The 18,269-nt window shown below is 33.4% G+C and overlaps 2 protein-coding genes across 2 annotated transcripts in view; one reads left to right on the top strand and one right to left on the bottom strand.

Moving 5' to 3' along the window:
* The window catches only part of LOC141656799 (jasmonate-induced protein homolog), a 239,665-nt gene that overhangs the window by 125,526 nt on the left and 95,870 nt on the right, over positions 1-18,269 (bottom strand). The gene's annotated exons all lie outside the window — the stretch shown is intronic.
* Positions 10,414-11,424, top strand: LOC141654886 (uncharacterized). The gene has a single exon (XM_074461998.1). It carries the CDS (start codon positions 10,414-10,416, stop codon positions 11,422-11,424), a length of 1,011 nt encoding a protein of 336 aa, XP_074318099.1.

The following is an 18,269-nucleotide window of genomic DNA, read 5'->3' as shown; positions in this document are numbered from 1 at the left end:
AACTACCCTCCTTCTCGGGTTCAGAGTTGGAACCCTTAACTTGAGACTCGAGTACCCTAAGAACATGCACTTTCCCAAGATACTCTAGCACCAACTAAGGTCATTAATTTCTCATCATGTTCTGAGTCATCCCACTTCTCCTTTCGAAGATCGCTTTCAAACTCAAGGCTAGAGACGCTCTCCCTTGGTTCTCCCTTTCGGTCTCAACCTAGGTTAGCGAAAAGATCTAAATTGGGTACCCGATTCCCAACCTAACCGACTCTCGTCGATGGACAAGGGTCAGAAACCAACATTACCCACAATACACCAATACAACAAATCAATCCTCCACCCAATCCTTACTAATCTTCCCCAACAACCATTTTTTTATGGGAATCAAGCAAATAAATCACTCATGTTGGGGTTAATCAAATCCTAGTTAAAGGACTACTCACTAATCATGTTAATTTAAGACAACACAAACGATAAAGGTTGACACTTTAGCAATTGACATGTTATTAAATTGATTTCTATAACTAATCATGCAATTAATAACAATGATGATGATAATAATACTAATTAAACCTTGATAAGAGTGAAATTGAACAAAAAGGTGATAACTTTAACTACAAGTAATGTAAATATTCAAATATAAGAAAAACATAAACTAAGGGAAATGAAATTGATGACATAAAATAAGGAATTAAAGAGTAGTAAGGAAATTATACCATCAAAGATGAAAGAAATAAACCCTAAATTCTTGATCTAATCTCAAGCCTAATGAGTTGTGTATTACAAAATTCGTAGTTTATATATATATATATATATATATATATATATATATATATATATATATATATATATATATATATATATATATATATATATATATATATATATATATATATATATATATATATATCATGGGCCTAAAACACCAAAATACAAGCAAAATTAAGAAAATAAGCCCATCAGCGATCCCATCTAGTATAACGTTACACCGACCATCATCTAGTGACACCGGCTGGAGGTCAGTTGCACCGATGGCCATTGGAGATGCACCAGCTGGTCATAGTTACACCACTCCTGATCACAATGCACCGGTTAGAGCAAGGAGATACACCGACAAGAGCAATTGAGTTACACCGGCTAGCTATTGTTGGCCCACTCCTGATCACAATGCACTGGCTAAAGCAAGGAGATACACCGACAAGAGTAATCTCAATCCTCGGCTTCCAAATGTTGGATCGTTTTTGCATGAGAAAGCGTGCAATACTACAAAAAGCTTAGCAAACTTGCCAGTGAAGCTCAATTACGCATATTAATCACATTCTCGAGTAATTATCAATTAAATACACCAAAATTAGGACTTAAGCAAGGATTTTTGATACAAATGAAGGGGTGATAACGTAGTTATCATTACCTTTGATATAAATCAGAGGGAATATTTACCAAAAAGTAGTCACATTTTGTAAATTTATAAGGAAAAGATTGGCGTATAGTAGAATTTATTGTTTTTTATTAGGTGGATATCTATAGCGACATCATAAGTACTAGTTTGAATGCCCGTGCGTTGCAACGGGATAATTAACTTATTTATAATGCAAAAAAAAAACGTTATAAGCGTTAAATATTTACATTATATGTCTAATGATTTATTTACATATTATTAAAATATCTCTTTAAAAAAAAATTAATATATACGTGGGTTAACTCTTATTTATAATTATATAATCAGCCTACCTTATATTAATTTTTTGATGTGGGACAATTCTACTATTTATAAGTAATATATTTACAAAAATTGGATTTTTTTTCTGATGTGGGACAATTCTAATATTTATACGTAATATATATTTATCAAACCTGCATTATTTTTCAATGTGGGACAAATAACATACTCAGAATTACACCATCTTTTTTGCACTTAGTTCGACATCCAACCAGATCTCGAATACCGAATACAGACAATTGCTACTCATTATATCTAATAGTTATATTTAAATTTAATAATATGACCAAGTACTCTCCATTAATATTTGTACGTTGTTTTTCTTTAAAAAAAAAATTAAAATAATTGAGATACGGAAATTTCCCGTAGTACCCCTTAGTTTTGTTAGATTTTCCATGTTACCCCTACTTTTAAAAATCTGCCCATGGTACCCTTGAGGTTCCATTTTTTTCCCATGGTACCCTCTAATGTAAAGGCTGTTAAATAGACGTTAAGTTTGATGGCGTGACAATAAAATAACAATTAAAAAATAATACCCCCTTTATTGTTTTATTGGTACGGATATCTCTCTTTTAAATGCAAATTTAATTAACTATATCATTATAATATTGGAAATTTCTCATGGTAACCTTGAACTTTGATAGATTACACATGCTACCATTGACGTTTGTTTTCTATTTTTTTATCATAATTAAAATATGTGCAAATGATAAGAACCTATACTCTAATGATAGAATATTTTTTAACACAATTCTAATTATATTATTTAAAAATTGTATATTTACGGATTTACCACACCTACATTATTTTTCAATATGGGACATATAAATTCTATAGGTAGAAAATATAATGATATAAACTTTTAAGAGCTCTCCAAGACAATACTTAAGCGACTCAAAAGATTTTGGGTTGATGCCTAAGTTCCAATGGTGCTCATAGAATCACCCACCTTATGCTATATTTTGATGTGGGAAAATTCTATTTTTTATATGTAGTATATTTATCACACCTATATTATTTTTCAATGTGGGACATATAACATACTATAAAATACACCATCTTTAATATGTGCAAATTATATGAAATCTATATATACTCTAATGATAGCATTTCTTACCATGAATCTAATAATATTATTTTCATAATTTTTTTTACCGACATTATTTTGTCAAATGAAATTTAAAAGTTTTTATATGAAAATTAGAAACATCACTTGAATATAAAATAAGAAATACATAGTATATATTATAATAACTAAAAGATTTTCCAAACATTAACTTAGGTTAGAAATCATTATTGTAGAAACAGTAATATAAACTCTTTTAAGAGTTATCTCTGACAATACTTAAGGGAATCAAAAGATTTTGGGTTATGACTTCTATTTATAATCATAAGATCACCATGCCTTACTGTAATCTTCCGATGTGGGACAATTTTAATATTTATACATAGTATATTCACCACACTTACGTTACTTTTCAATGTAGGACAAATAACATACTAACTACTAAGTACACCATTTTTTTTATACCTACTTTGAGATCAACCCGATTTAATAATGAGAAAATACAATACAATACAATATACACTCTAATGATAGCATTTTTTTGTCACAATCTAATTATATAATTTTCATACGATATTTTTTTCAAATGAAATATAAAGTTTTTATATCAAAATAATAAACATCACTTTAATATAATATAGAAAATGTATATATATGGGACATTTCTATTATTTATACATAATATATTCACAACACCTACATTATTTTTTAATGTGAGACATATAACATACTAAAAAGTCTATATCTTTTATATCAAAAAAAATTTGGATTAATATCTAAGTTTCAAGGATGCCTCCTATTTATATTTATAGAATCACCCTACCGTATACTATTATTTCAATGTTCATAATTTAATTATTTAGACGTAGTATGTTCATAATGCCTACATTATTTTTCAATGTGAAAGATATAACATACCAAGAAATACATGTCTCTTCTTAAAAAACCACTATTGTGGAGTACATATTATTTTTCTTTGAAGGTAAAAACCACTTAGTCTCGATCATTAGATATGGATCTCTACATCGTACATATAACGACTCATTAAAGCTCTATTACTGCATTCAAAAGACAACCATTAGTAAAATCTTTAGTTTTGTATTGTGTCAGGAGACTACCATTAGTAAAACTTTTTATTTTTTGATTTTCTTGTTCAACCTTTAGTTATTTTTTGATTTTCTTGTTCATATTCTTAACTCTTTCCCGAGTAATTCCCAACGATTTCCACTTTATTTTTATATCATATCGTAGATAACGATAGAAAATCTTAAGAGCTCTTTAAAACAATATTTATGAGACTCAAAAAATTTTGGTGGATACATAAGTTCCAAATATGCATCCTATTTATAATCATAGGATCACATCACCTTATACTAATCTTTCGATGTGGGACAATTCTACTATTTATATGTAGTATATTCACAACACCTACTTATTTTCCAATGTGGGACAAAACATACTAAAAATTATACAATTTTACGTATTAAGAAGTACACCATCATTAACATGTGCAAATAATATGAAATTTATACTCTAATGATAGCATTTTTTAACACAAAGCTAATTATATTATTTTCATAATTTTTTTAACGATATTTTTTTGCCAAATGAAATGTAAAAGTTTGATATAAAAATTGGAAATATCACTTGAATATAATTTAGGAAATATACATATTATAATAATTAAAAGATTTTCCACTTTATTTTTTACATCAAATATTATACTTTCCTAAATTGATTTTTGATGATGTGGACGCTCTCAGATCGCTCGAAAAAACTCTCTTTTATATATATATATAGATTGTAGAAAATAACGCAATACCTTTTGGCACATCTCAAACTAGACCTTGTTATAGAATTGATTTTCACGAATAAGGAAACAATACAAAAAAAGAAAAAGTTAATTAAATCGAAACGACTTCGTTTTTCTAATAGAACAATTTGATTTTTATATTAATGTCCGGGTTTTTCTGAAGTTTGTATTGAGATAAGACGTTATCCTCTGTTATTGACATAGAGATGTATCCAAAAGTTTTTGTACATAGTTTGTTAATTATGTTCAAAATGCAAATGAATAATTGATGATTAAATGTTTTTTCTTATAAATCTTCTTCTCTTATATTTGATATAGATATGAGGAGGGGATCAAGAAGATTTGTTTCTGAAGAGTTGTATCTTTTCGGAAATTTCTTCGAAAAATTAATTACTGTTGTCTAAATTAGTTTTCGCCACAGTTTTGGGGACGGAGTTGCCTCCCGAAGCCACATCGGGGACCACATTGCGTCCCTAACCCCATAAACTAGGGCGCTTTGAATCAAAAAACCGAGTACGCTAAATGAACCCGTTAATTACAATTAAATTGCCAACATTCCTCCCCCATTTAAACGTAATTCAGATTTATTTAACCAACTAACAAACATACCAATTTCTGCATATGTTAGATTCGTACATGGGCCTGGGCCGCACCCGTCGAGGGGGAGAGAATGTCCACTTTACAAGTCCAAGGAGGTTCCATCCCAAAACTAATTGGCAATGGCAGGAGTTGCTCTTTGGTTTATAAAGTAGATTACACTTTTCTCTTTCTCCGATGTGAGAGACCTAGCATGTGACTCTTTACTCGCCCCCTGACATGTAAGGTCTCCTTTTCGATCGATCGGCAGGAACATCGTTATTTTTAGAACCTGTTTCATGGGGTGGGAACGTCGTCGCTTTTCAGATACGCCAAATAGTGGCCCAATTTCGCCTTTCGTCGGACGAGAACATCGTCGCTTTTTCGAACCTGCCTTCGTCTCAGAACCCATGACTAAACCTTGGGTTGTGATACCATGTTAGATTCGCACATGGGCCTGGGCCGCACCCGTCGAGGAGGAGAAAGTGTCCACTTTACAAGTCCAAGGAGGTTACATCCCAAAAGCAATTGGCAATGGGAGTAGTAGCTCTTTGGTTTATAATTTAAATTACAATTCTCTTTTTTTCTCCGATGTGGGAGACTTAACATGTGATTCTTCACAGCATATATACATGAAAATGTCATGAAAATTGATATTCCATTAAGTGATATTACACATTCCAAAATCCGAGAATCAGGATGTGACTTAGCATTGAATCCTTTCTACACATTTTGAATACATGTAGATAATTGACATATAAATAAAATTTACTTCTAAAGTTACTAAACTGACATTTATTTACAAGCTTAGTGTCACATATCTGTAACACCCGCCATTTTAATAAATCTCATTTATTTGATTTTCATTAAAGAGGTTTATTTTTATTTATTTTTATACTAATTTTGGTTTATGTTTTATTTAACACCCGTTAATTTCCGAGCTTGACTTTTGTAATGTTTTCGAGAGCGTGTGATTTTAAATATTTTTCAAAACTTTAATATATCGTGAACCTATTTAATAAATTTTAGCTCGAAATTTGTTCTCCAAGTTGACACTTGAAATATTTAATTTTTTTTTGTCGACAAAGCCATTTAATTATTTTTTTGTCGAAACTTTAATTCATTTGCTTTCGAGACAAAACTTTTATACGTACATTTAATTTTAGTTTTGCCTCGAAGTAATTTTGCGATGTCCGAACTTTGTATTTCTCATGAAACAATGTTTGTTGGTACCGAAGGCTCATTTATAATTTATTAATCCGCGGACCGTCATACTTATTTTACAAACTTTATTTCAACCGTGTTTGACCAACATTTCAGAATTTTTTTAAGCTGATATTTTCGACATCTCTTGTGAGTGAAATTCTCAGTGCAATTGATCTAGTTTGTTACCATATTTTACCTAGTCAACATTTGTTAAAACTACTCCCTAAATTCTCTATGTCGACCGTGTATATGAGGGGAACTAGGTTAGGATCCGTGCAAAGTTGCACGGGCGTGTATAGATTGTATATATAAATTGTTTTTGTAAATTCTTAGATTTACAACATTATTTTGGTTTCTTATTTGAGGTAATTGATTTCCCATATGTTACATGGAAATTAAATACTTGACAATTACAATTACAAATACAATACTTCTATAACAATATAATCTACATATTTTAATTATATATAGTATTAATTTTATTAAGAGAGTATTAATAGTAAAAACATAGTTACAGTCTTGTTGTATATCATGCTTCCACCCGTCGTATCTCATATATTTGATTAGAGCATGCATATGCTGACATGTTTACACCTATGTTAAAGCATGTTAATAATTTCAAATATCCGCAAATTTTACCATATAGGATAAGTTTTGAAATGTTTGCACAAAAATTAAAATTGAAATGAGGACAAAATAAAAAGTAGAATTATGAATTAAGTAAAAACAATATCAGTTAACGTATACACTTGAAAACTAGGCATAAAAGGAAAGAACGCTTATGAGTTACATATTATGATATCTCTATAAATTATTTTCTATTCGATATACTAATCAGTATATGTAAATGACCATATTAAAACCTCTTTGAGCTTTTGAAATTATTTTACGGCCCGTTAATCGCGAAACATGTTTGGTCTCTATATCCCATAACATTACTCGTGTCTCATATCTTTTGATGCACACATTCAAAAGTCATAAACTAAGTTGAATTTATTTTTTAGTTTCGAGGTATTCAATATTTGACTGATAGAAATTGGTATAAAATCAATTTGAAAATCAATTTGAGGTTCATTTTTGTTAACATGGTGGGCTCATTTCATAGTCAATATTAGTCGTGTATGAGTTAGTAGATATAAATTTGATGATCATTGTGAGTCATTTGATTAGTGGGATAATGAATTTTGGAAAAATTGTGTTTAGTATGAGGTGAGTATTTAGGCGGAAAACTAAAAAAGATATTTATGGTTTGTGATTTATTATTTATAAGAAATAAGAAATTGGTCACTTTTATCAATGTAAGTAGAATTTAGACTGGTAAAAGTGACCAATTTATAAGAAATAGTGAACATTTTGTATAAAAATGGTTTTTTTTTTTTAAGTAGTCACTGCTAATAACAAAATAGTGGTAACTTTTAATATCAAAAGCTAAATTTTTACCATAAAATGGTCACTTTTATGTGGTCCCATCATATTAGGGTATCATATCATAGCATAATTTGTGATTGAGAATTAGGCCCTTGACACTCTAGAGTGTAGACCTCTTATTCATGTTCGCTAATGTTAAATATACATCCAATCAAAACTCTCTAATGCATACCCTTTAATCCTTTATTAATGTTTAAACAATGTCAACCTACTCATAATCAAATTTCATTCGTATAAATTGCATTAACTAATAAAAAGATTTTGAGTGAGATCGAAGATAGTCTTTAAATAAGTTATTGATATAACATTCTACTCATTTATTCGTTTTCATGACCATTATATAACTATATTGTTAATCATGACTTGAAACGACTCTTTCACTTTGTATATATTCTTATAATAAGTGTACTTATTTTATTTTTAACCATGTTTTAACCCGTTTTATTCCCCGTGGTACTGTTTTGTATTATAATTATAAAATAAGCTCATGGGATTTAAGTTCCCACATTAAATTCACGTGAATTAGCTAAATCCGTTTGGTTGCTGATGTAGGAGTTCAATTACACAGGAATTTGCAATTACCTAGGAGGGGCTAGGTAATCCAACTCCTCCATTATGGAGGAGTTTGAAACTCCTTGGAAAATAGAATTCCTACATCATGGCAAAAAATGAGCAACCAAACAAGTTGCAATTTTCTAATTCATGGGATTTTACAACTCCCATGATTTAGAAGGGGCAACCAAACTAGGCCTATTGTGAGACCTTCTCAAAAGACAATTACACAGTGTTTCTCAAATCCAATTTGTTAGTTGTTAGATTATTCAATTTACTCGTGCAAAAAAGGAGAGATACTGTAATAACATGATAATCGAAGATCGGCAACAAAACATTAAGTTCATGGGAAAAAAAATATAATCAAGAAAATACTATGGCAATTGTTATTGTTTTATTAATTAGTATAGATAATTAGATTGAGAGTTATGAACACTTCAACATGACTAGCCACTTTAACAAATAGCTATTCATAACGGTTTAAAAACGTAAAAGGAATGATTTTGAGACTAACGATTATCTAAATTGCACAGTGTTTCTCAAATCCAATTTGTTAGTTGTTAGATTATTCAATTTACTCGTGCAAAAAAGGGGAGATACTATAATAACATGATAATCGAAGATCGGCAACAAAACATTAAGTTCATAGGAAAAAAATATAATCAAGAAAATACTATGGCAATTGTTATTGTTTTATTAATTAGTATAGATAATTAGATTGAAAGTTATGAACACTTCAACATGACTAGCCACTTTAACAAATAGCTATTCATACCGGTTTAAAAACGTAAAAGGAATGATTTTGAGACTAACGATTATCTAAATTTCATGATTAAACAATATTGTCTAATCGAGTAAAAACATGATGCTTGAAAAATTTAAATTCAAGCCAAACAGTTGTATATACTATATAAGATATCAAAATTATTTAAAAAAAAACTACAAAATTCTAAAACTAATTATGATATTATCGAGACCTTAGAATATAGAGAAGTTAGTAAAAAAACAATAAAATATGGTGGTATAAATCTTATGCTAACATAAAAGAAATTTTATATATTGGGCTATTTAGTTAGTGGGCCTATTTTTAAGGAATCCTATAATTTATGTTAACAGTGCGTCTTGCTTCAGACCATTGCTTTTGGTTTGAAATAAGACGGAAAACATGTTATCATTTGACCGTAAAATGTTTGTATTTTTCTAATAATATGTTACCATTTTTTTTTCCACTATTTTTAGGGTAAAAAGTGACACCTTTAGTGATAACATTTTGTAGATTCACTGCTTACATTTTATTAAAAAATGGCAACATTTTGTCGGTCTTATTTCAGACGGGAAAAGTGTCCGTCTGAAATAAGATTTTGCGTTATGTTAAATGTGGAAGTGAGGTTTTGGAGGGGAAAAAAATATGTTATGGTTGTTGTTTTATTATTTTATATAGATAGATAGATGAGATAAGTTTTGTTATACTTCTTTTTAAGTAGGTTTATAATTCTTAAAGCCTAACCTACTCCTATATTCCATCGTCTTTCACAAACAACTTCAAAAAAAAAAAAAAAAAAAAAACGGAGTTTTGTCTCTAAAAAGGGTTGTGATCTTTAGAAGCTCCATCAGATCAATTCTTTTTATCACCAGCTCCGTAATTCTTTCGCCTATCAAGAGGATTCCGACGCAGACGAGTAATTTGTTGATTCGGATCTTGACGAATAAGGTAACTTCGACGTTACTCGGTATTACGCGATATTATGTTGTAGTTGTATGTACTAAAAACGTATTTGAGGTGTTGTGAAAAATTACTGCTGGCCGAGATTATCTATTAGATATGTCTCGGGTTGTTGCGGTTTAGTATATATATAATATATTGTTTGTACGTGTTACGGATAAAACGGATATGGGTTGTATATATTTGATACGGGTCTAGGGTTAAGTTGTGGGTGTTTTATATATATATATCATTCATGTAACGTGAGAGCACTAATTAACTGAATAGAATACACAAAATCTTCCCAATTCCAGTCTACGTTCTTAACTTGGTATCAGACGAATCTTCCGCTGTTTGTCATGACGAAGGATTCCGGTAAGTCATTGTCCCCTTCGTCAGCGTCTACTACTATTAGTCCTTATTTTTTGTCCACAAGTGATAAGTTAGGCGATAAAGTCATTCAAGTCTTATTGAACGGTGATAATTATGACGAATGGTCCGTCAAATTCAGAGGTGCAATGCGCACGAGGAAGAAGACGGGTTTTCTTGATGGGTCAATCAAAAAACCTGCTGATTCATCCGACGACCTGGAGGATTGGTATATGGTGAATGCAATGATTGTCAATTGGATATTCAATGTCATTGAACCTAGTTTGGGTTCTTCGATTACATATGTCGATGAGGCCAAGACGTTGTGGGATGATATTGAGCAAAGATTCAGTGTCGGTAATGGCCCAAAACTCCACCGTGTCAAGACATCGATTTCGATGTGTAAGCAAGGGGAGAAGGAGGCAGTGTCAGATTATTTCGGCCGTTTCAAGCATTTGTGGGACGAAAGAGACAAGTATGATCGTGAGCCGTCGTGTGATTGTGGTGGCTGCAAGTGTCGCATTAATAAAAAATTAGAAAAGAAACGAGATGAAAGCAAGCGTCGTGAGTTCCTTATGGGACTCGACTCAAAGTACTCCACGGTTCGCTTTAATTTATTGTTGCAGGAGCCATTAACTTCCCTCAACAAAGTGTATGCCACGGTTATACAAGAAGAAGGTGTGAGGGGGGATAATGGTGGTGGTACGACTGGAGGCAGAGGTGAGGGTCATTCCGACCCAATTGGTTTCTCTGCTCGTTCTAATAATATGGGTGGAACCAACAGGCTTTCAGGTGACAAAGAAAGTGAGTCGTCTTGGTCTCGTTGCGATAAATGTAATCGCTGGGGTTATGCCCGTGCTAAGTGTTTCGATATTATTGGGTATCCATCGGGTTGGAGGGAACGAGGCAAGCAGAGTAGTGACAATAATTTTAATACAGAGGAGGTCGCGGTGGTGGCCGTGGAGCAGGTCGCGGCTCTAGTACAGTCAGGGCAAATGTAGCTCGGTCTAGTGAAGAGGTTGATGGGTCAAAGGAGCAGTACATCAGTGTCCCCAAGGAGCAATGGGACGCCTATGTCAACAATGCTAAGGCGCGTCTACTTCGGGTTCGGGTACGAGTAGTCGCACGTCAGGTAAGGAACATGACTCGTTATGGTTGCTTGATTCGGGTGCTACGCACCATATGACAGGTTGTTATGCAGTTTTGAGTTGTGTTCGTGATATCACGCCTTGTGCGGTGACGCTTCCGAATGGCAAACGCAGCAAGGCAGTGAAAGAAGGGGAGGTCGAATTGGGAGGAAAGCTTTGCTTGAAAAATGTTCTTTTTGTACCTGAGTTTAATTGTAATCTTGTGTCGGTATATCAGTTAAGCGTAGACCTTGATTGCTCCGTTCAGTTTTCTAACTCGGGTTGTGTGATACAGGACCGCGCGTCGAAGACGACGATTGGTACGGGTGAACAAGTTGGACGGCTATATCTCTTGGAAGGCGTGGCAAAGAAGGCTAGTGGGGTTCGAAAATTGGAGGAAGATGCGGAGGTGTGGCACCGTAGGTTAGGACATCCGTCAAAAAGAATAGTTCAATATTTGAATTTCGTTGCTAAAGACAATAATAATAATCATGTTTCTTCCCTCTGTGATATTTGTTTTCGGGCCAAGCAGACACGAGAAAAGTTTAATGTTAGTGATAATAAAGCTGTTGCAATTTTTGAGTTGATACATTGTGATTTGTGGGATGATTATCGTGTGCCATCTACGTGTGGTTGTCGTTATTTTTTTACTATTGTTGATGATTATTCTCGTGCTGTGTGGGTATATCTCATTAAAACCAAAGACGAGGTGTCACAATTAATTAAAAACTTTGTTGCTATGGTTAAACGGCAATTTGAGGTTGATGTAAAAGTCATACGGACGGATAATGGGACATAATTTACTTGTTTACAGTCATATTTTAATGAGTGCGGTATCATACATCAAACAACTTGTGTGGGTACCTCACAACAAAATGGTAGGGTAGAGCGTAAACACCGTCACATTTTAAATGTAGCAAGGGCACTTCGTTTTCAGTCAGGTTTACTTGTTGGTTTTTGGGGTGAGTGTGCTTTGACAGCTGGTTATTTGATTAATAGAACTCCTTCCGTATTGTTGCATGGTAAAACGCCATTTGAAATGCTTTTTGGCAAACCTCCATCTTATGACAATTTACGTGTGTTTGGATGCTTGTGTTATGCTAAGCATATGCGTAGAGATGGTGATAAATTTGCCTCTAGAAGTCGCCGTTGTATTTTCGTGGGTTATCCTTACGGTAAAAAGGGTTGGGAAGTTTATGATGTGGAGACAAAAGATTTTTTTGTGTCTAGAGATGTAGTGTTTGATGAAAAGATTTTCCCTTTCATTAGTCAAAGTGGTGTAAATCCTACCATGGTAGCTGATGATGTTGATGATTACGGTGACCATGAGTTCTTGTTGAGTAATGTGCCCCTTGGTAGTAAGGAGGGGATAACCGTGGATGAGCCACTGTCGAGGAGGGGTGCATCCGACGGTGGTAGTGTTGATGAGGGATCAGGTCGTGTGAGTGAGGGTGATAGTGGCAGCCGTGTTGATGAGTTTCAAAGAGAGGAGGAGGTGCCTACTCCTAATGAGGAGGAAGCCGAGTTTGGGAGAGGTAAACGTCCGCATATATCGTGGTCTCCCTACAGTACAGATGAATATGTGACAGGCACGGCGCGAGTAATGAAGGACGAAAAAGAGTATAGCCCTCCATTGTCTTGTTCATCCCTCCCGTTGTCGTCAGGTACGCCGTATCCTTTAGCACATTATGTGAGTTATTATAACTTTTCTATTCGTCATCGTTGTTTTATGAGCACAGTTGATGCGTTGGCAGAGCCTCAGTCTTTCCGTGAGGCAGTCAAGAATGAGAAGTGGCGTGAAGCCATGGATTCTGAGTTGAATGCGTTGGTACGGAACGGGACATGGGAGATTGTGGATCTCCCGAAAGGTAAGAAAGTCATTGGCAATAAATGGGTTTATAAGGTTAAATTAAGAGCAGACGGTTCAATTGAACGCTACAAGGCTCGACTTGTCGTGTTTGGAAATCGGCAGGAAGCGGGTATTGACTTCTCTGAAACTTTTGCTCCAACTGCAAAAATGGTTACTGTTCGTGTGTTTTTAGCCGTTGCAGCAGCACGTAAATGGGAACTACATCAGATGGATGTTCATAACGCCTTCTTGCATGGTGATTTGGAAGAGGAAGTTTACATGAGACTACCACAGGGTTACTGTCTTGATACCCCGGGTAAGGTATGTCGTCTTAAAAAATCTTTGTATGGCCTCCGTCAGGCGCCTAGGTGTTGGTTTGCTAAATTATCAGTTGCACTTACGGCGTACGGTTTTGTCCAATGTCGGTCCGATTATTCCCTGTTTTCTTATGTGAAGGGAGAAGTTGAAGTACGTGTTCTTGTTTATGTTGATGATTTGGTTGTAGGGGGTAATGATCCGGTTGCGATTGGACATGTCAAAACATATTTGAGTTCATGTTTTCATATGAAAGACCTATGGAATTTAAAATATTTTCTGGGTATTGAGGTCGCTAGGAGTTCAGCTGGTATATTTATTTGTCAACGGAAATACGCACCGGATATTTTATCTGAGTCGGGAAACTTGGGTGGTAGGCCTGAGAATATTCCTATTGAGCAGAATCATCGTCTTGCATTGGCTTCCGATGCTTTATTGAGCGATCCGGAGAAGTATCGTCGTCTTATTGGTCGTCTTATTTATCTTACTATTACGAGACCCGATTTGTCGTATACAGTGCATATTTTGTCTTAGTTTATGCAGCATCCCCGGGCAGCTCATTGGCAGGCAGCTTTGCGAGTAGTACGGTATCTTAAACGTTGTCCCGGTCAAGGTCTTTTCTTTCGTGCTTCATCTGATTTACTCTTGTCTGTTTATTGTGATGCTGACTGGGGAAGCTGTCCTCTGTCTCGTCGTTCGTTGACTGCATATTGTGTTTTTTTGGGTGGTTGTTTAATTTCTTGGAAAACCAAGAAGCAACCAACTGTTTCTTTGTCTTCTACTGAGGCGGAATATAGGGAGATGGCTGCTGCTACTTGTGAAGTTAAGTGGTTGCGAGGTTTGCTGATATCCCTTGGTGTTTCCGTAAGTCGTCCTGCTGACATGTTTACGGATAGTCAGTCTGCGTTGGACCTTGCTAAAAATCCCGTGTTTCATGAGCGTACAAAACATATAGAGGTTGATTGTCATTTCGTTCGGGATGCAATTATTCGTGATCGTCTTATTTGTCCAGCATATGTGCATACCACGGAGCAAGTTGCAGATGTACTCACTAAAGCTCTGGGTGTTCGTCAGTTTCGGTATTTGATGTCCAATTTGGGCATTCTTGATCCGTATGCTCCAACTTGAGGAGGAGTGTTACGGTTTAGTATATATATAATATATTGTTTGTACGTGTTACAGATAAAACGGATATGGGTTGTATATATTTGATACGGGTCTAGGGTTAAGTTGTAGGTGTTTTATATATATATATATATATATATATATATATATATATATATATATATATATATATATATATATATATATATATCATTCATGTAACGTGAGAGCAGTAATTAACTGAATAGAATACACAAAATCTTCCCAATTCCAGTCTACGTTCTTAACTCGGGTTTTAGTCATTTTGATGATTTTGCTACACATGTTTATTGTTGATGATTTTTACCTATGGCATGTTATTTATAAAAATATTGTATTATGCTTCATAAAATTTAGTACTGGCCGAGACGTAATTATTACTGTTGCATTTCAGTTTTTATTTTATTTTTCTGTTTTCGGTATAGTCACTTGTTAAAAACTGCGGTTTTCACTATTTTCCGTCTTGTCGAAATAAATATCGTTTGCCTGTGGATATTTGATTAAATTCAAAAATTGTGATTTTTCTAGTATGTTTCTGTCACAAAATTGGTATTTATGTTGAAAAATAATTATATGAATTTTTTTCGGGATTTTTAATAGACCGATTTAGTGACGGAATCAAATATTCGTTCTACGCGATTATAAGTGCATTTTTGACTAAAATATTAAATCTGAAAAATTTAGGTTGAAAAATATATTTTTAAGGTTGATTATATAATCTGGAATGATATTATAATTTTCGAAATTTTATAATGCCTTAAACTAAATTTTACTGATTTTATCGCTTTTGCGACAAAACGGGGTTTTCACTAGTTTTTGTTGCGAAACAAATCCTTAAAATAGCTAAGACTCGTTTTTATGAAAGTTTGACATTATGGACTTGATTTAGGATTTTTACATTTGAAATTATGAACTAAATCATGTGTTTCATATTTTTTTTTGTTTGATTTTAAAATTTTGCGAAACCGTTCGTATATTCTAGTGAATCTTACAGCCTGTTTGTAAAATTTATATCGCCTATATTAATTTCGAATTTTCAAAAATATTGAAAATAAACTCATATTATTTTCAAGCATAGAGTCTGCACAAAACTTTTAATAAATTTACGGTTTACGGTTTCTTCAGATTAAATTATTTATGAACAGCTCGCCTGTAAACTGCGAATCTGTCATCAGTCAAAAGAATAACTCGTAAACTAACTTTCCCTTATGATTCAGTGACTAATATTTTTCCTACATAAACTTTGTAATGTCTAGTTATGTTTAAAATTTTTCCTTGCCTTAAAATATGTAATATCCCGAGTATTTAATGGTTTCATTAAACTAATTTATTTTATATTCTAATAATAATTTGTAGAATTTTATTTAAAAAAAAAAATTGAAAGCCTTGATTTCGGTTTACCTATTTGATAGGGTTAATCCTTATCTCTCTTTTAAAAGACAAATATCTTCTTGAGCAACCGAGCCCCATATCTCGTTCCTTCTAGTGCTAATCCTCCAATTTAATTCTCTCCTTCCGATTTCTTAGCTTTCTTTGTCATCATTTCAAGAATCAATTTAATTTTTATAAGACTCATAATCATCATCATTGGTTGATTTTCGAGCACTCTGTCCTGTCTTGTTTACGATATAATTTAAGGTAACACGATTCTACCGATCCTAATAATTTTATTATTGTTCAAGGTTATATGAATTACTTTGCTAACTGTTGTTGATTGATTACGCTTTTTATGTGCTGAATTAATTGATTGACTATTATACAGATAACTAATATTTTCTATTAATAAGTTTATTATGCTGTTGGAGAGACGGGTTTAGTTACCAAATTATTGGAGTTGGTTAGGATAAGCATGAGGTTATATAAGGAGTTGTTGTTTTGGGTGTCCAAGATTTAAGGTAATGATGTTGTGACATTATTCTGGTTTTAATGGATCACCGAGGTTGGCTTAGAGATTTTAGCAAGAGTGGCACTACTTTGATGATGAAAAGCATTAGAACGTATGAGTGTTAAAAGGAACAAAGAACATTGGTTTGGCTGCAACCTTTTGACGAGGACTTGTTTTGCCTTTTTGGTATTATATTTAATTTGTCGGTTCTTTTACCGCCGATTCACTCAGCCCTTGTCTGTGTCTAGGTTCGACGATGAGAATACGATATCTGGTTACTATGGAGTATTATATTATGAGATGGAGTAGTGAATGAGATGGAATAATGAGTTGAGATTCAGTTAATTAATTATATTGTGGAGTAGCTTTGAGCTTGAGATTAGTCATAGGAAGTGTTTTTATTTAACTACGTGTTTATTTTATATACATGTAGTAAGTACTTGAGTTATATTACTTTTGAATTAATTATACTATTTTCTTTGTAATATGATAACTGAGCTTTGTTTCAGAATTTTACACCTTATTTAGCATATCCTCTAAAGTTCAAAGTCATAAGATGGGAAGATTATAATTTGGCTCATAACCCGCAGTGGCGAGCCGGGCATACAAAAATGCCTAGAGAATTATAGTTGGCTCATAACCCGCAGTGGCGAGCCCGACATGAAATAATGCCTTAGTAGTTGTATGGAGTGGATTGATCCCCACTTCCGCCATTAGATGCTCTTATCCAGGCGCAGACCTGGTGTAGAGGTGTGCACACTAAGTCTATGGCCAGTTATCAAAAGACGAGAAGATTAGAGAACACGAAAGCGTTTTATGTACCGATGTTTATGGTATATACTTGAGTAACCCAAGTCTAGTGAAAGAAAGGATTTCAATCTTATGCTGAAGAGTATTGTTTCATTACAAATATTTTTAAGAGGCATCATTCTGTCAATGATATTTGATTTTGGGTACACATTGAGCAAGAACGAAAGACTAGTTTTTTTATACTAAGACAATGATATGGTGTATTTTAGGTACTGATGAGATGGTCGTCATACTAAGCTGAAGTGAATGATTAATGGTAATATGATGGCAACTGAATTCTTCGTTGTAGAATGAACTAGGCTGTACATTAACTTTATTATCTGAGCCAGTCATATAACAATATGTATGTCTGCCATTTAGTCCTCCTATTTTGACTGCAGTGTAGTTCTAAGGCAATTGGAATATAGGCGGATAGTTGAATACTTGAACCCGTACAATTCTTAATGTGTTTCATGCCTTCATAAATTTGTTTAGTTTGTGCAAGATGAGATAATCAGATCCCTGCACAAGGGTAGATTTCTCTTTTGAAAATCTCGATCCGAGAGGTAGCCTTGTTTTCCCTTTGTAACTTTTTTTTTACATTTATCTGCTCTAGCGAAATACAGTCTCATTGTGGACCTATTTTGGAGAAAGTTATTAGATAATTTAGTCTCTTGCCTGCTAACCTGATTTTGCTCTACTGTTTCACTTTTATAACGAGACTATTATTTTATAGAT

Source organism: Silene latifolia, chromosome 5 (assembly GCF_048544455.1).
Source record: "Silene latifolia isolate original U9 population chromosome 5, ASM4854445v1, whole genome shotgun sequence".
NCBI lineage: Eukaryota > Viridiplantae > Streptophyta > Magnoliopsida > Caryophyllales > Caryophyllaceae > Silene > Silene latifolia.
Note: the sequence above shows the minus strand (reverse complement) of the source record. Positions and strands in the feature narration are given on the sequence as shown.

Bases quoted from the DNA above. Each gene is read 5' to 3' on its own strand.
- LOC141654886 (XM_074461998.1), top strand. From the start codon at position 10,414: ATGACGAAGGATTCCGGTAAGTCATTGTCCCCTTCGTCAGCGTCTACT.